The sequence below is a fragment of the Hipposideros armiger genome, unplaced genomic scaffold (assembly GCF_001890085.2).
Source record: "Hipposideros armiger isolate ML-2016 unplaced genomic scaffold, ASM189008v1 scaffold_617, whole genome shotgun sequence".
NCBI lineage: Eukaryota > Metazoa > Chordata > Mammalia > Chiroptera > Hipposideridae > Hipposideros > Hipposideros armiger.
Window position 1 is genome coordinate 617,530 of NW_017731967.1, and position 19,239 is coordinate 636,768.

Sequence of the window (19,239 nt, forward strand, 5' to 3'; positions counted from 1 at the left end):
AGAGGGCAGTGTCACTGGCCCTCATATGTGGGATCCGAACCGGGGCCCTCTGGCATCCCAAGCGAGTTCTTAACCATCGCGCCACTCGGCCGGCCCTATGATTATCTTTGATAATAACACCAACAATTTAAAATTCCTCCCTAGCCTCCTTCATTTGTAGATGCATTATTCGATGAAATACGAGTTTAATTTACAAAGCAAATGTATTTTTTTAATCTACCACTTCCATCTGTCGATTTCAGAGGCTCTGCCCATTGAGTCACTCATAAGTCAACACTATGTTATCTAAAAATGTTTGTAAATAATTCCCTGTGTCTCTAAATTTGAATTGGAAATTATCAGTATGAACTCATGGTGCGTTTTCTTTTATATGTTGTATATTATTATATTACATGGAATTACTGCATTATGTATTATGTATGTATATTATTATATATGCATAGTTCTGCCCACTGAAAAGACCTAGAAACAATTTAACTCCGAAGCAGATATTGGTTTCTAAAAGCCATTTCCCACTGAAAGGAATCAGGGTTCCTTGGAGAGTGGCTGAGTCCGGGTCCAGGGCAAGAAATGTCTAAGGTGAATCCAAAACATTTTTTCATTCAGGGCAGCAACAAATGCTGAGATGCCTGGTGTCATCCCAGGAGGATTCAAGTTGGGACAGTTTGGACAACAGTAAGAAAAATTACTGCCATGGGTTGAAATGCATCAAATGTGTTTCAATCCATGAATTCCTACTGACGCTCCGGAAACAAGAACCCCTTTAGCCACCTGGGGACGAGGCAGGGAACCATCTAGTGGCTCTGGGAACTGAGACCTTCCCCTGCCTCTCCTATATGAGCTGTGAGCCTCTGGGTGACCAATTTGCTCAGGGGAGTTTCACTTTATTAATGAATCCCAGCTAATAAATGAAGAAGGGGTGACAGAATGAGAAGAGCACCATTTCGCAAGGCCTCAACGGCTTTAGGCAATTATCATCAAAGGCGGCCAACATCCCAAAAGAGAGACCCGCGAGCCCTGGTGCCTCCCAATGGCAGGTGCCGTGAGGGAAGGCTGATTGCTGATGTCAGGGGCGCCCTGCCTGCACTGTGCCACCAGAACACTGCCACACCCCGCATGCCGTCAGTCCCCTGGAGGAACCCCCATAAAAGCCGTGAGGCTCTCCAACCTCTGGAGCCTACGACCATCACTGTGCAAGGAAAACGACCCTGCACCTGGGCCACAGCTACTGCGGATGGGCATTGCCCCACTCCCGGGCTCCATGTGCCCGCAAAGCCCATGGGAAGTCACGCTTTGGCCCCGTGCGCCCACTCTGCTGGGACAAGGTTGTCAACCCTCGATGGGCACAGACCTGAGAGGAGCTGATGAAAGCGAAGGACGGACCCCCTCCCCCAAAAATGGCCCAGCCCACCTGCACCATCCTGCGTGCACCTCCGGAGTTGAGAGGCTCCTGGGTGTCATCCAGGCGTAGGCATGACCTCCTGCAGCTGGGAGTGGGGCACGGTCCCAGGCTCAGATCGCGCCCCACCCCTGGGCTCCATAGGGAGAGCATGGCCACCTGGGCCAGTTTCCACTGCTCCTCACACCTGCTCTGAGCAGGTCAGCCACTCAGGAGCCTCAGAGCCCTCACCTAGAGTGGAAAGGGTCCTGACTGCCCTTGCATCCAGCCTGTCTGTGTCTCTGTGAGAGGAGGGAGGCAGCCCATGCGGGGGAATCCCAGGTGTGTGTGGAGACCTGAACCCCTGCACAGAGGGTCGCGTACAGGAGGATTTCAGGTGGTTTTCCTTTCCTAACATCCACTGAAGGCTGCAATAACCATGCATACTGTCACAGTAAACCCACAAAGCTCCTAGTGTGGCAATTTTGGAGTGACTGTGGATACAGGTCATGCAGGCTGCTGGTGGAGTGGGGACAGTGGGGAGTCGAAGCATGCAAACACGGACGAGAGTCAGGTGGCACTCACGCTGCGTTCATGGCGGTGTTCACCTTGCCTTCTGGCCCAGCCTCAGATGACTTGTAAAGGGATTAGGGAAGATAAATGCCATGTGCTGCCTTCTCCCAGCTCCCCAGGGCCCGGGCACTGCCCGTCTCACAAGGGGCTTTTGAAAGACTGATTATGTCCAATTGTCTCAATTATGCAAACCACACTGACATTTCTAGCAGGGAAGGGAATGCCGGGGGAGGGGAAGTCACTTCAAAGAGCAGTTGTAGCTCCCCCATCTCTCCCCAGGATCCCACATGGGGCAGCCTGTCAGCTGGGGCCCTGCTTTCCTTTCTGGCCTGGACGCACGGTCACGGGGCCATGGGCTCATGGGGATCATGAGGGCTGGGCACAGGCTCTCACATGCTCTTCATGTGGCCTGCTTCTCTTAAAGGGTGGGTCCCTTCTCAGCCAGCTTCCTGGGGGAACCCTGGAGGAGGCTAGAGGAGGCTGGAGGAGGCCAGGCTACCCCTCCCTGCGCTGCTACTGCTGCAGGTAAGCTCAGGTGCGCTAGGCTCAGGTGTGGCTAGGCTCAGGTGCAGGGTCCGCCTGCCAAGGCCCTCTAGCTCCTCTCCTGCTGAATCTGGCTGCACAGGGCCCTGTGGGGATGGCTGGTGGGTCCATGTTCAGCCAATGGGACGCAAGAGGAGTTCCTGAGGGGACAAACCCTGTGTCAGCCAGCCACTGCCCACTCCAACATGTGGAGACTCCTCGGGGCTGCCTTCTAAATGCCCCAGCTCCACGCTGGCCTCCTTGCCTGTCACCCTTAGCACCTTACCTCCGTTCCTTGGCTTCCTGGAGAGTGGGCCTCTTCCCCGGGAGCCCTAGAAAATGCTGAAGTCCTCAGGGAGGGAAGGGGTTTAGACCACCTGTAGACCTTTCTCAGGTGACATTTTAACGATTAATTAAAACCTTGGGGGAAAGATGGCTTATACAACACAGGGCTGTGAGGGAAATTGAGGTGTCTGCTCCCCGCCAGTGGGCGTGGGGGCTGGTTCCTGGAAGGCAGATCAGGAATCTGTGCCAAAGTCCAGAAATTCCACGTCTAGAGGTCCATCCTAAGGAAACAGTCTCAAAGGTAAGCCAAAACTTACACAGCATTGTTTACCACAGTGAAACACAGACAAGCACCCAAACATCCAATATGGAGAACTGGGAACTTAAATCACAAGCCATCCACAGGATGAAATATAAAGTGGTCATGTTAAAAATGACAGATAGTGTATAATGACAATGTGCAGAAGATCACATTTTTCACCACACACACACACACACACACACACGCATCTAGTCATAGAAAAAAGCCTAGAAATCCACTGACATGCGATCCATGATCCTTTTAGGATGAAAGCCTTAGGGGTGATGTTTTCTTTGTACATTTCCTTTCTTTTTACTTTAATAATTTTCTATAAGAATATTCTTTACATGTTCTTTCTGTTACCAGATATTATATCTTTTTTTTTAAACACCTTAGCAAAACGTTAGCTGAAATAGTGGGGAGGTGGGGGAGAATGAAAATATTTGCAGGAATTGTTTATGGATTGACCAGGAATAAGAACTGAGAGCGAAGGTGGGGGGGTGAGGTGGGGAGAAGAAAGATGAGACACATTTGTTCTGTGTGAATTACATATGAGGGAGGGATTAGAAGAGGAGTCTGGGCTCTCTGGGAGTGCACTTAAATAATACAGGTGTCATTTTACGGAAGGATTGCCTTCTGGAATGTTCCCCAAATATCGTTTTGCAGGCTATCTAGCAGCACTTTTTAATCCATGGAATTTACAATGATATTTGTAGCATGAACTGGCCACTCCATGCAGTGTATTTGCCCCAGAAAACGTCAGTGGAAACATCAACCAATGTTGAATGTGTTTGCTATAATTGCTTATGTTTTATTGGTTATTTTGTAGAAGTCTGGAATTTGATTTGGTTTGGCTGTTTGCAACCTCATTGATTTGCTTTGCAAAGTTGATAAGTATAAGAAAAGGAATGTCACCTTCATTCTATTGTAAACTAAGTGAAAACGAAACAGACTTTCTATGAATTTATAATCTTCTTGGGGCACTAGATATTTTCAGAAAATTCTTTTTTGCTGTGGTTGAAAATGTTTTCAAGATGTCCTATAATATGTGTGTGTGTGTGTGTGTGTGTGTGTGTGTGTGTGTGTGTGTGTGTGTGTAAATTCTGAACCTGGGAAAACAGAAACCCTCACCCTGGGGAATAATGAGACCCAATATTCCAATGCCTTCTCTGACCCAGACATTAATGGGGTTCAGTGTCATAACACCCCATTTAAAAGACAGTAGCCGGTGACATGCTGGTATGCAAAGGGATCTGACTAGCCGGTACCTGTCATGCCCCTCTTTTCCTAGCTCTATTGTTAGACTCAACAATCAGTGGATTAATTACAATATTCCACTGGGAGCCACCAGGGTCCAGGAAATGAACTGGTCCATTGCCCCAGACACACACACATAGGCTCCCATAGAAAACACCTACTAGAATTTATCCTGCTCTTTTCCAGAAACTGTAGCTTCAATTGCCATCGGAGCATGCGGAGGAATGCATTTATGATGCTGGAGATGGCTTTAGGAACACGAGCTAATGGCAGCCCACAGTGCCCCCTCCCCAGCCTTCTCTATGCTGTGTGTCCCCCTCCCTGTCCCCACTGCTTCTAGCCTCCACCCCAGCTGGGGTGCCCTCCCCATAAACATGGCAAAGACAGCATGTCCTGTGTCCTTGTTCCCCAAGGGTTGGTTATACTGATATGCCCCGAGGTAAAATGTATGCTGAATTGGCAGGTGGCCTCTCTCCCTGGAGACAGGGCACCGGAGCAGGCGCATTCGTCAGGCGTGGTGAGGTGGAAAGCATGCCGCCCAGGGACCTTGGCAACAGGGTCCCTTTTTGTTTGTTGATGGTTGTAAAGGTAACATAGGAATGTGTAAAGTTGTACAACCCTGCAAGAGAGCCAAACCTGCTTTACACACTTCTAATCCCCACCCCCACTGCCGACCTCGTGTAGTGGTTCTGTTGTTCTCCACCAGGGCGTCCCAGTCCCTTGAACTGCAGACGTAATTTTAAACTGTAGAGCAGCCACGTTTAAAAAAGTAAAAGCAGGGCCGGCCGAGTGGCGCAATGGTTAAGAACTGGCTTGGGATGCCAGAGGACCCCGGTTCGGATCCCACATATGAGGGCCAGTGACACTGCCCTCCACAGCTAAGATGCTGAACAACAGCTCAACCTGGAGCTGGGCTGCTGTGAGTCGCTGGCGACGGCGTAGGCTGCAGCCCCTGTGGCAGTGGGTTGCCATGGGCTACCGTACATAGCCAGCAGCCAGCGTGAGTGGCCAGCAGCCGCAGTGAGCGGCCGTCCTGAAGCCGGCGACTGATCTGCCTCTCCTGGGAAGAGTGCAATGATGGTGCCAACTTGGGCCAGTGAAGCAACGTCCTCCACAACTAGACTGAACAACAAATCGACAGCAACTTGTCTGTTCCCCTTCCCCCAATTCCCCAGCACTGTTCCCATCCCCCCAATTCCCCAATAAAAATCTTTAAAAAAAAAAAAAAGTAAAAGCAAATAGGTGAAATTAATGCTACAACTTACATAACTCGAGACATCCAAAATATCATTTCAAGTGTAGTCAATATAAAAATCTTGTTAATGAGGTATTTAATGTCTTCCTTTTGTGGTAAGTCTTCGAATTCCTGCCAAATGCCTTCTTCTGAGTCTTTGTTAGACATAGCGATGGCAGTTTGCTGTCTCACCCTCATGCTCACGGCACATCTCAGTTCAGACTGCCTCACCTCCCGGCTTTGATCACCATATGTTGCTGGTGGCCACCATGTTGGACCTCACAGCTCCAACCTTGGCATAGCAAGATTTGTTCTTGTACAGCTGGTCATGCCAGAAACATCTTACTGCAAGTTCTTTTTCTGTCTAATAACAGAGGTAGTTACACTTTAGAACTTAGAGTTCTTAGTTGCAGAGTCCATGACTTGGTACATCGTGGTTGGTTTAACCAGTCCCCAATGAGGTTTCCAATTTTTCACTCAGTTCAAATGTTTTGCAGTAAAGCTCCATATATGGCCTGTGTAAGTGGCAAAGTGTTTTAAGATAGGAGATCGGGAGATGTGAGAGTGCTGGGCCCAAGGGTCCTGGAGTCTGGGACAGATACTGCCCAATTCCCCTCCAGAAACATGCTTCTGGGAGTGTGTGACAAAGGGAGTTAGCTCTCAGCCATGCCAGCCACCAACTAGCCTTGGGGTTTGGTTAAGACCTCGGTTTCCTTAGAAGTAAAACCAAAGTGTTGGGCTGGATATTCTCCTTGGCTCTTAAGTGCCCCAGTCTAGGGTTCAGGTGGTGGTGGTTCCAGCCCCTCCCTCTGCTGCATGAGTGGCAGGTGGGGGAGGGCCACCTGCCCAGGTGGAGCTGCATCCTTTGAGCTGTGTCAGACACCTGGGTTTTGCTCTATGTCCCCGCTGGCATGCTGCCCAGTTCCTTCCCCTCCCTGGTGGCCCTGGCAGACATCACAGTCACTTTGCAGCGTATAAGTCTTTCTCCTTTTTGTTTAAATTTATTCCTAGATATTTTATTCTTCTCGATGCTATTATACATGGAATTGTTTTCTTAATGTCCATTCTGGGTTGTTCACTGCTGGTGTTTGGGGACACAGCTGATGTTTGTGTGTGACCCTGTACCCTGCAACTCTGCTGAATTCGTTTATTAGCCCCATTAGCTTTCATGTGGATTCTTTGGGAGCTTTGCTATTGTTTTACTTTGTACCCCTAAACAGTGCGTTGTTTTGATGCATTTGCCTGCTTTCAAACTTTATGTATATAGGATCACACTGTGTGTCCTTGTTTCTTTTGCTCTGTGTTATGTTATGGTCGTTGTAGTTTTTCTGTTTCTGTTGCTTTATATATCCCTTGTGTGACTCTCCGGTGATGTACTCGTAGGACCCACTGCAGCTGGGCCTCCGGGCTGCTGTGTGTTGGGACCCCACGGCAGTGCAGCTATGAGCATGTGTGTGGGGTCTCTGGGGGCATGTGTGCACAAACACTGGGCGTCAACCTGAGAGCAGAACCACGTGCACCCTATATACACTCACCCAGATATCCTCCCATGTTTTGAACTCCTTGGAAAAAGTTAATATGCACTTTGTGACAAAAAAACACGACTATATATAAAGCCTCACACTGACCAACCTGCTGGCATGCCACTGTCAGCCCTCATACAACTCCCTGGTGGGGGCATGCTAGCTGCACAACCTAAGCACCGATTGAAATGACCTTTCAGTGAGTTGATTGGAAATGACCTTGGCACAATAACAAAGGTCATTAAACAAGCAACAATAGCCTGTGTAAAATTTTGATATTGTTCACTGTGGGTTTTTGCATTGATTTTATTATTTTATGAAGCATTATTTATCTTGGTTACTTAATTTTGGGCACCTCAAGGTGAGTGCCTTACTGGCCTCACCCTAACCTGTGCCCATCACCCGATAAAGGTGCACCAGGCCCAGCAGTATTGTGCCTGTTGGGCAGCTTCTGAGCCCTGACTTCTTCCCCTGGGGCCCAGGTGCCAGCACGGCCATCAGAGGCCTCTGCTCTGACCTGTCTCCCCTACACTGTGAACTTGCAGTTCCTCAACAGGTCTGGCCTGGAAGGACCTAAACAGAGTGGCAGGAAGCTGCGGCATGGACAGTGGACCTCAAAGCTTATTAAAATACAGATTCCCTCACCGTGATTCTGATTCTGGGGCCTGGAGGGGAGCCCAGGGATCAGCATTTTTAACCAATTACACTTAATTGTGGTAAAATACACATAACATGAAATTTACCATTTCAACCTTTTTTTTTTTAAAGATTTTATTGGGGAATCGAGGGAGGGGGAAAAGACAAGTTGCTGTCCTTTTGTTCTTCAGTCTAGCTGCAGAGGACGGTGCTTCACTGGCCCATGTTGGTATTATCATTGTGCTCTTCCCGGGCGAGGCAGATGGGTCGCCAGCCTCTGGACAGCCGCTCACGGCGGCTCTTGGCAGCTCACGCCAGCTGCTGGCCACTCATGCTAGCTGCTGGCTACACACAGTAGCTTATGGCAGCCCACTGCAGCCCCGCTGCAGCCTACACCATCGCTGGTGACTCATGGTAGCCCAGCTCCAGGTCGAGCTGTTGTTTAGCATCTTAGCTGTAGAGAGCACAGCGTCACTGGCCCTCATGTGGGATCCGAACTGGGGCCCTGCTGCTCAGAGCTGGTGTCCCAAGCCAGCTCTGAACCAATGCGCCACTCAGCCGGCCCCTATTTTAACCATTTTTAATGCACAGTTCAGTGGCATCAGGTACACTCACATTGTTCTATCACCATCACCTCCATCTGTCCCCAGAACTTCTTCATTTTCCCAAACTGAGACTCTGCATCCATTAAACCCTGGCTCCCCGTTCCCCTCCCAGAGCTTGGCACCCACCACCCTACTTTTTGTCTATGTGAATGTGACTCCTTTGGGATCCTCACAGAAGTGGCGTCAGACAGGCTTTGTCCTTCTGTGACCAGCTTGTTTCATCTGTGGCACCTGGAGGCCTTCCCCATTGAGTCTTAAAAACAAGGGGCAAATATCAAAGACACAGCAGCCCAAGTCCGCAGCTGTCTGTGTGGCCGCTCAGCTGTATAATTAAATAGTATCTGTGCTGCTCTGATGTGGCCTTCCTTTTCTTTTGTTTTGTTTGGTTTTTCCCTCTTACTTGACTGTTTGCACTTGCTCAGGGCTAATAACCACCCTGCATTCTACGCAGAGGTCAGCAGCCCCCTCACTTACGATGAGGCCGTTGTCCTGGAAGACAGCTTGTGTGCTAATCGTAGCTGGCATCAGGCCAGTACCACCTGGAATTAGACCTGGTTTTGTATGATTTGACTGCATTAAGAATGGGTATTCCAAAAACAAATGGGCATGTGCTCATATTTTAACAGCAAGGCCCAGACAACGCTGATGAAACCTGCACTCTGAATTCTGGTAAGACTTTTGTCTTAGTCTGTTTGGGCTGCTGTAACAGGACAGTGTAGACAGGGCAGCTTATAAACAACAGAAATTTATTTCTCATAGTTCTGGAGGCTGGAAGGCCAAGATCAAGGCGCAGGCAGGTGTGGTGTCTGGTGAGGGCCCACTTCCTGGTTCATAGATCGGTATCTTCTTCTTGTCTTCTGACGTGGTGGAAGGGGCAAGAGACCCCTCTGGGGTCTCCTATATGAGGGTACTAATTCTATTCATGAGGGCTCCATCCTCATGACATCCTCCTAATACCCTCCATCAGGGTTAGGATTTCAACATATGAATTTGGGGGAACACAAGCATTCAGTCTATTGCAACTTTCTTACTACAAATGCAGAATAAAAATATGATCTTTTTGTAATCGTGAAGTAAACTATTAGTTACAAGATGGGTCCTATGGTTTCGTTATTTGCAGCTTAAAATACGCATAGATCCAAGATGGCAGCATGGCAGCCAGTCGTGTTATTGGAAGATTAAAATGCTAGCGATACTGCAAAGCCACCAAGGTTGTCACCACGAGGCTGGCCCCTCAGAGCCGGATGCAGGTGGGAGACCCTGGGCTCAGAGACTCTGCACATTGGCCGGGTACCCTGGACACATTCTCTTTTTCTTTTTGAAATCCATTCTATTTTTCCTTAGACAATTAAAAACCATATGGGGAGTGCAGAAATTAAAGGAAAAAAGTCTGCATCCCCTATTGCAATGACGAAGTTCATGAGTTCATGAATTTCCTTTCTTTTTTCTGGCCTCACCCAGTGTTGCCTTTAAAAAGAGAAATACCTTCATAGCAGCATTTTTTTGCAATAGCCAAAGAGTAGCTACAGCCCAGATGTCCATCAGCTGAGGAATTTGGGCAGTGGACTATGACTGAGGCATAAAAAGGGACAAAGCACTGACACTCGCTACAACATGGATGAATCTCGAACACATTATGCTCAGTGAGAGAAGCTAGACACTAAAGGCCACACAGTGGCAGTCAGGGACTGGGGGTGGGCAGGAGAAGAGACTGCGAATGGGTATAGGACTGTTTTTTAGGGATGATGAAAATGCTCTGGGATTAGATAGTGGTGATGGGAATAACTGAATTCCCCTGACTGCACACATTAGAAGGAGAATTTTAGGGTATGTGGATTGGGACTCAATTTTTGACAAAGAAAGTTCAGTACAAAGAAGGTCATTTCCTTTGGCCTAAACATCCTGCGCTGGTTCCAGGGTCCCGTCTGGAGGACTGATGAGTGTCCCAGGGAGGGTCCCTGGATAGAAGAGAGCTGGAGGCCCGGGAGAAGGGGACCCCTGGCCAGGTGGGTGGTGGGCTGCACCAACCCCCAGCCTTTCCTGCAGGCCAACCCTGTCACCTCCCGGGACTGTGATGACCGTGCACAGGAAGTTCGGTCTCAGAGCTTTTCCAAACACTGCTTGATTTGAGTCTCGTGTTATCATCCTCATTTTGCACATGTGAAAACCGGCCCGGCGAGGGGAGGGGCTGCACGGTTGTCCTCAGCCTGGGGCTCCCACCTGGCCTCCTTGCTGTGTGGGGCAGTGAGGCGGGGTCTGTCTGGCCCCAGTCTCCCAGAGGGGCCAGAGCCGGGAGTCTAGCCAACCATCCAGATGCCACCAGAGCCTCCTCCTGCGTGGGGAAATGTGTGCGGGGTGGCAGGGGGGGGGGGAGCAGGAAGGGATGCTGTGGGTTTCACTCCTTTGTGCACACAGGGGTGGTTTGTGTAGGCCTTGGGCGGGCAGGTGCTGCTCCAGGTGGGGCCCACAGGTGCCCCCAGCAGGCAGGCAAGGGCAGGTCTGGTGTGTGGGGACCCACAGCCACCTGCAGCTGTGCATCCCAGGACGTCAGCCAGAGTTTCCAAATCCCCACGGCTCCCAGAGAAGCCAGAAGTCGAGATGCTCACCCGCACTCGCCCTCTTGGGGGATAATGGCAGCAATTTTCTCTGTATACCAAGGGTCAAACCAAGTCTATGTGTGGGCCACAGCCAGCTGCGGGATGACAGTGAGAGGCGTCTGCTCTAAATAGACACGAGACAAGCGGTTTCTTTCGGCTAAACTGGTGCACAAATCACTCATTTCACTGTGGGGTTTGCTGTTAATTTTGGCTCAAGAAATAAGGCCATTGAGTAAACAGAGACTAGCTTAGCAGTAAACCAGCTCTTACGTTTCACAGCCACTTCCGGTGGTTGCAGCTGCCCAGGCCCAAAGCCACGCCCCATCACCCAGTCCCCGCCCTCCTACCCCCTCGTCCTCCCACCCCCTCGTCCTCCCATCCCAGCCCCAGCCTTCTCAGGGCTGTCCCCCTGCAGCCTCCTGCTGCCCCCTGCACCCCTCATTAGAGGGTCATCCCCACCTGTGTGGATGTGTCCCAGAATGTCACATTTTCCTGACTTCTTGTGATCCCTTCTCAGCTCCTCTTCATGGGGCACTTCTCCCAGGGGTTAGTACTGGCTGTGTACACTTCCTCACTCCCTTCACTCTCAATCTATTTAAAAATCCAGAGAATAACAGGACAACGAGCATGTGGGTGACCGCTGTCCAGGCTGTGCAAAGGTTACCTTGGCCATGTTTGTAGTAGATGTTTCTTTCTTTTTTTCCTTTCTTTACCAAACACAAAAACGAAAAACCCAAACAAGCTGGCTGCCCCAGTTCCCAGCTCTTCAGCCCACTATCCCCTCTGACGTCCGTCCCACAGCCTGGCGTGGCCCCTCGCAGGCACATGAAGGCTCCGGTGACACTCCGTCTGTTCTCTACCATCCTGGCCTGTCTAACCTAATGTGGGTGGAGGATATAAAGGGTTTATAATGAACCACAGAAAGCTCTGGTGTCCTTTCATTTCACAAGGACATGCTTTGCAAGGTCTCCAAGCTCTGTCATTACCTTGGCATGACTCAGCCCTGTGAGTATGGCGGGAGGACTGTTGGACTAAGGGGTCCTCCCCTGCATCACTGCCTTTCCCCTGCATCACTGAGCAGCCACTCAGGAGGCTGAGCCCCGAGACCTGGGTGACCATCCTTCTGTGTCATGTGTTGCTCCACGGGGCAGGCGTGGGCCTGAGGGACAGGGCTGTTGTGGACGGTGCTGATAAGAGCTGAGCAGCGTGGCCATGTGCCATCCAGGCTTTCTGCCTTGACCGAGCCATTTCATTACCGGATGCTGAGTTCCTCCTCTCTGCCAAGCACTCGAGGCCCCGGGATACAGCAGAGAACTGAACAGGGCTGCTGGTGGCTGCTATGGGAGGAGAGGGGGACAGGAGAGAGAGAGAGGACACCAGTAGGATGAAGTGTACGAGGCCCAGGAAGCAGAGTTGCGGTGACGTGGGAGTCAGCCTCCCTGAGGAGGGCACATTTGAACGGAGGCTGGACCACTATGAGGGCGTGATTTATGTGTCGCTTCCCCAAAGAAACCTGAAGGCAAAGAGTGTCTCTTGGACCTCTTTGTCCTCAGGAGATTCTAGAACATTTCTGGAGACTCAGCAGTAACTTGGAATTTTGAACTGAGGATAGTCTTTCTTTCTTTTTTTTTTTCTTTTTAGAAATTTTATTGGGGAACAGTGTGTTTTTCCAGGACCCATCAGCTCCAAGTCAAGTAGATGTTTCAATCTAGTTGTGGAGGGTGCAGCTCCTTGCTCCATGTGGGGATTGAACTGGCAACCTTGGTGTCATGAGCCTGCGCTCTAACCACCTGAGCTAACCAGCCGCCCCAGGATAGTCTTCTTAGATAAACTTTTTGAACAATCCATTGTTAATACTAATGCAAAGTACTTTTTCCCACTAGAGAAAGTATGTTAGTCACATGCTAGCTTTTTCATTAGGGAAAGAAAAAAAAAAGGATTTTCAGTGAAGCAGAGGGAAGGGGGTTAAGCCTGGTGCGGGATATGGACGTCAGCAAGGGCTGGCGCTGGGATCTCTGAGAAGCCCCCTCCTGGGTTTGGGGGACAAGAGGCAAGGCCAGTGTTCCTGAAGGGGTCACAGATAAGGAGACTGGGGACAGTCCGTGACAGAGGTATTTAAACGCCACCTGTGACACAATAGATATTAATAAAACGAGAGGTTCATCACTGCTTTTCAAGCTGTTCACCCACTTCAGCGTATTCAGGCCTGTAGGGCAGGTGACATTTCCCCCTTTTGATGATGTGGGGCCTGAGCTTGTTGTTCAGGGGGCTGGACAATGTTTTCTGATTTCCCACGCAGTTTCCTGGGAGATGGCTACTTGCTGGTTCCTTACTCCAGGGGGCTGAGAGGAAGGGCCTATAGCACAGGCAAAGGGGGCGGGGCTTAGAAGGGAGTAGTGGGTGGGACTGAGATGGAGGGGCGGGGCCTACAGGGTGGGACCTAGAGGTCCAAGGGCATTCCGCAGTCATGTGGCTATAGCCTCTTGACCCATTCCCCAATCTTCCCTTTTCTTTCATGGCCTGGACTGTTTGGAAGAGTATAGGTTGGCTGTTTTGTGGAATGGCCCTCAGTTTGGGTTGTCTGACGTTTACTCCTGATTAGATTCAGGTTATGCATTTTTGGCATTTTTGTTCTTTTCAGTGCATTTTATTAGAAAGCTCATGGCGAATATTTGTTCCAGTCCTGGTGATACCCACGTTGTTGTAAGTGGTGTTCACCAGATTTCTCTCCATTGTCAAGTTACTAATTTCCCCTTTGGAATTAATAAGTATCTATAGGAGATACTTTTTAATCATTTTATTTTAATTTTTAAAATTAGTTTCAGGTGTACAAAACAACACAGTGATTAGACATTCACACCCCTCAGAAAACGATAACCCCAACAAGTTTACTACCCATCCGACACTGTACATAGCTATTCCAATACCACTGATTATGTTTATATTCCCTGTCCTGTACTTTACATCCTGTGACTATATATATTTGATATTCTGTTATTTTTTATTAGTTTCAGGTGTACAGTGTAGCAGTTAGGTATTTATGAAGTGATCCCCCTGGTAAGTCTCGTACCCATCTGACACTATATATAGTTTTTACAATATTATTGACTATATTTTCCATACTATGTTTCACATCCTTGTGACTATTTTGTAACTACCAATTTGTTCTTCCTAATCCCTTCATCCGAAGAAACCCCTATATTTATTGCAGCGCTATTCATAATAGCCAAGATATGGAAACAACCGAAATGCCCCTCAACAGATGACTGGATAAAGAAACTGCGGTACATTTATACAATGGAGTATTACTCTGCCATTAAAAAGAATGAAATGTTACCATTTACAACACCGTGGGTGGACCTAGAGGGTATTATGCTAAGTGAAATAAGTCACACTGAGAAAGACAAATACCATATGATCTCACTTATATGTGGAATCCAAAAAACAGAATATGTGAGATACTTTGAGATTATATAAGTGTGACTCTTCAAATTTTACCCACCATTTTTAGCATTTATAAAATATTCCTGATGGTTGCCAAATGGTAATTTTCTAATTCCACCATTCCTTCTGCATTTATGACATGACTTTCCATGGGAAAAAAAAAGCTTTTCCATCTCCCCTATGTTTTTATATATGTGTGATTTATATCAGTGTGGATTCATGGGTCCTTAGTTCAGGGAAAGGGTTAAAATTCTTTATTGTGATCATTTCTTTCCATGCTCAAATTACCCCAGATAAAGCCTGTGGGGGCCCCTTTGAGTGGCTCCTGTGTTTTTTTGATAAGTTTCCACTTCTTCACTTTCTGGCACAAGATGTTCCAGGTTCTTCTGGTACTTTCCCTGCCTCAGTCCTGGACTCTGTCATTTCTCCAAGGAGCCCTGGCTCCTTTTAGTGGAGAATGCTATTTGGAAACCAATATTTGAGCACTAAATGTATTTACTGCAGTTAGAAGGTTATTGCTGCTAGGCCCTGTCAGTAGGTAGAGCCAGGAAATACTTGAATGGGTTGCACACAGACATAGATATATATGCGTGATGGACATGTGACCCCCATGATGCCAGCCTGCTGACATCCATGCCTGTATAACTGTTGTTGGTCCCAGCCTATTGATAGTGATGCTCTCAGCTAAGAATGTCTGAGGCTCTCGCCTGGGCCTGTGCTACTCATATGTATTTCCCCTCTGGGACGAATGTGGTGTCTGGACCAGCCCTTGTGGTTCTTATGAATGCAAGATGCACTTCAGCAAAACCCAAGGGAACGTTGAAAGACAAGTCACAGGTCCCAGAGTGTACAGGGCACTCCGAAGGCCTCACAGTGAAGGCACAGGAGAGAGAGGGGCAGGGAGCCCAGACCTGGGGCTCTGCCTCTGTGAGGCCCCAGGGTGGGGTGTCTGGGGTTTCAGTGGTCCATCTCTATTGGCTAATTTAAAGCCTAAAAGTTGGAATTAGGGCATGAGAAAGGAGAAGAGGGGTTACTCAACTGGTCAGTAGTCCAGGTCACCCAGGGGTTTCTGAAAGAGGAATATTTTTGGGTGGAGCTGCCTAGTTCCTTATCCGATGGCATCGCTAGCAACTGTGGCCGTATGTTCACTTGAGATGTCTTCTGAAACAGATGCCTCAGCAATCAAAAGCGTAATGCTGGGCACTTACACTGCAGTCATCTCTCCCCTTGAGTGTGGGCTGGACTGAGTGACTTGCTTCTGATGAACAGAACATGGCAAAAGTGATGCGATGTCACTTCAGAAATCACGTTGTAAAGAGGCCTTGGCTTCCGTGGTGCATACCTCTTGTGTCCCTGACTCTGATGGAGGTCACCTGACACGATGTGGGCCGCCCTACTTAGAGGCTCACGTGGCAAGGAACGGAGGGGGTGCACTGAGCCAACAATGCTGGAGAGGAACTGACTCTCACCGACGACCCCGTGAGTGAGCTTAGACGTGGACCTTCCCCAGTCAGCGTCCTTCAGATGAGACCTGGGCCCTCACCCAGAGCTGGTTGAATCCTTGTGAGTCACCCAGAGTCAGGGGCGCCCAGCTAAGCCACATCCAATCCCAGGTCCACAGAAACTGTGACAATAAATGTTTATTGTTTTCAGCCACTAAGTTTTGGGGCAATTGGCTATGTTAAGCAATATATAACGAACATGATATGTCATAAATACTTGTGTGGTGTGTGTGTCTGTGTGTAGAGAGAGGGACCACACACGCCTCTATCTATATCTGTTTTTGTATCTGTCTCTACGTGTTACAAACCATGGGTTCCTATTGATAATTTTCATTTCAGTCCAGTGCTACAGGGATTCATTCTGACCTTCCCCACTTTCCATGTTTGTTAACGCCCTTCGCCAACACGGAGAAACCCAACTCCCTTACACAATATATTGATTTGTTTGTTCAGTCCTAGAATCCAGTGTCTCTGCGAAAAGGTAGCTTTCTCACAGGCGTTCACTATTTATTGAAAGTTCTTTCTTCTTTAGCCAAAGGCATATAGTCCAAATACTGTGAACTCTATGTTTCTCCAAAAAATATAAAAATAAATAGAGGATGCACTCCCAGCTTCTCTGAGAGGTGAGGAGTGAGATGCAAAACGGCAAACACGCTTTCTTTCCGGGCAGAAAACGCTCCATTAGGCTTTTGCACGGATTGTTAGAACATCCCCCCTAGGAAGGACTGGGGCAAGGGCCTCAGAGGCTCAGTTCTGAGTTCTCTCCTCTGGACTGATGCTCCCATCTTCTTCTCATTTAATGATTTGGAGAGAAAAGTGTACGGCGCTGCCCTTTGAAGGCCCCTGGGGAAGGCTTAGAATTCTAGTCATTCCCATTATTAAAAAAGAAGCCAAGTGACCAGCTGACTCTGAGATTTCCCCAGAAAGGCGCTCTTTGGGTGGAGCTCACAAGCTCTTCCAGGAGGACGAAAGACCCAGATTGGACTGCCTCTGTAAGGCCGGGACTGGGGCCAGGACTCTTTGTGGAGCAAGAAAAGCAGCCTCTGTCCTTGACTTGACCTTGTTGGGAAGGCCTCTCTGACATGGGGTTGCCGCTGCCACCCTCCCAGTAGGTGGTCTCCTCGGAGACAGGGGAGCCTCAGATCAGCATTGCGGCCCAGGTGGGTGGGGGCAGCCAGGAGGTATCTATTCAGATGGTTTGAGCTGACTTCCTGTTAATGGCATATTCATTTTATAAAAGTAAAAGAATGATCTCTGATGAGGGCTTGGGAATATATGGGCCTAATTTCCGCATCTTTCTCTTCCAGGGACAGAAAGCCTGGATAGAAAAAACCTTTTGCAAACGAGAATGTATCTTTGCCATTCCCAGCACCAAAGACCCTAACAGGTAAATTGGAAACCATGATTAAAGACAGTGTCTCACTCGCATGTATCCCCAGTTGCCAGCAACCATTCTTCTCATATCTGTGGGAGGGGGAAGAGGAGCCAAGAAGGGTGGCCAGAATCAGTCCCTGTGTGAGCCATTAACCAGGGAGTTGCTTGGACGAACAAGCTCCTCTGTTAAGATGCCAATAACCTTGGGAAAGAGTTGCTAGTTGCAAATCACCCGGAAGTGAAATCTCATAACCAAATGGGCCCAGAGGGTCCCTCTTAGCCTTAGTGAGACCAGGGCGAGGAGGGCTTTCGCTTGGTCTCCAGGGTAACTTCCTGGCCTCTTTGTTAGAGCTTCATGAAGTTATTGAGATGAAAATGAACTTCCATCACAGGAAAGATCTGAGTGGTGAAGGGAACTAGATGGGACTTTATGAAAGGGTTTACTGTACACAAAACGTCCAGCGATTCCATTCACCTACATGAAGATGCGTCTGTTAGAAACTAGCAGATGGCCATCTAAAGTCATGAAAGTGGTCAGAGTCAAATTCAGCTACAACGTCGCATCTCTGGGGCAAAAGCTATGAGGCTGTTTGGAGGGTTGGGGGTAATGGTTTATCTGTATGTCTGCCTACTACAGCGGTTCTCAACCTTCCTAATGCCGCGACCCCTTAATACAGTTCCTCATGTTGTGGTGACCCCCAACCATAAAATGATTTTCGTTGCTACTCTATAACTGTAATTTTGCTACTGTTATGAATTGTAATGTAAATATCTTTTTGTTTTCCGATGGTCTTAGGCGACCCCTGTGAAAGGGTCATTCGACCCCCAAAGGGGTCGCGACCCACAGGTTGAGAACCGCTGGTCTACTAGGAGATCCATGCAGGTGGGATCACACAGACTGCACAGACCCTTAGAGATCCGCTGGTTCAAATGTACTTGACACATGCAACCTCAGCGCCCCACATCCCAAAGCTCGCCCCTCCACAGCACCCTGCAGATTCCTCTCCCCATTTAAACCCAAGTGATTATCCCCTGACCCCCGAGGCAAGAAATACCATTTGGGACAATGCCAATCATCGTGAAAGTCTTTATTCTGTTGCACCTAAATGTCCCTCCTTATTTCAGTGGCACCCAGGCCCTTCTTGATGGAAACCATCTATGCCAGCCCTCCTTGGCCTCAGGCAGCACTAGGTTCCCCCACAGCCAAGTGGCTGGGCTGCAGGAGAAGGAGCAAGGGCTTCAGGGGCTCGCACAAGGCCCCTCTGTGAGCTCTGAGCATTCTCTAGCACAGGTTGAAAAAAAAAACAACAACCCTAGAATGAAACCACCATTTAAAGCCCCTGGAAATGGTCCCAAGGGCCAACAGCAAATGAAGAAATATGTATTCAAGAAAACTTACAATAATGAAGTAAGGGATGCTAAAATCTGTGCTATTTGAACCAAGAGTGCTCCCTCTTGCTCCTCCCAGATCAGTAAGCAGAGACTCCACTCCTCCTGTCGCCCAGGAATAGAAAAAGGCTCGACATTTCTCATCCTGTGCCTGGATAGCCATTGCCGAGGCTAAGACCCAGGGGAGGGCACTTGAGAGGCGAGGGCTCCCTTTTCTGCACAGGCCCCACCCTTGCAAGCAGCAGCACAGAAAGTGGGGGTGGCTATACTGATTCAGACAAAATAGATTTTAAAACCAAACAATGTTACTAGGGATGAAGAGGGACATTTTACAGTGCTAATCAGGTCAACCCATCAGGAAGATACAACAGCTATCAATATATACATACATACCTAATAACAGAGCAACGAAATTCATAAAGCAGAAACTGACAGAGGTTCAATACAATCCCTATCAGAATTCATTCCAGCTGATTTCTCTGTAGAAACTGACAAGCTGATTGAGACGGAATTGCAAGGGACCCAGAATAGCCAAAATAACCCTTCAAAATCAGAAACAAAGTAGCGGGGCTCACACTACCTGTTTCTAAACTTCTATCAAGCTACAGCAATGAAAGTA

The 19,239-nt window shown here is 48.7% G+C and overlaps 1 protein-coding gene and 1 long non-coding RNA gene across 12 annotated transcripts in view; one reads left to right on the forward strand and one right to left on the reverse strand.

Moving 5' to 3' along the window:
- TRPM1 (transient receptor potential cation channel subfamily M member 1) overlaps positions 1–19,239 on the forward strand; it is an 86,521-nt gene that overhangs the window by 15,265 nt on the left and 52,017 nt on the right. For all 10 annotated transcript variants that reach the window (XM_019625164.1, XM_019625165.1, XM_019625166.1 and 7 more), the window contains exon 2: positions 17,165–17,244. In XM_019625164.1, the coding sequence (XP_019480709.1) occupies positions 17,165–17,244 (80 nt within the window). The remainder of the gene's footprint in view (positions 1–17,164; positions 17,245–19,239) is intronic.
- LOC109372184 (uncharacterized) overlaps positions 11,373–19,239 on the reverse strand; it is a 69,051-nt gene continuing 61,184 nt past the window's right edge. Inside the window, exons 4-5 of one of the 2 annotated variants that reach the window (XR_002122012.1) lie at positions 11,898–12,248; positions 11,373–11,502 (exon numbers count right to left, since the gene is read on the reverse strand). This is a non-coding gene — a long non-coding RNA (uncharacterized LOC109372184). Of the gene's footprint in view, positions 12,249–19,239 lie in introns of both variants that reach the window. The other variant, XR_002122011.1, reaches the window with a different exon arrangement.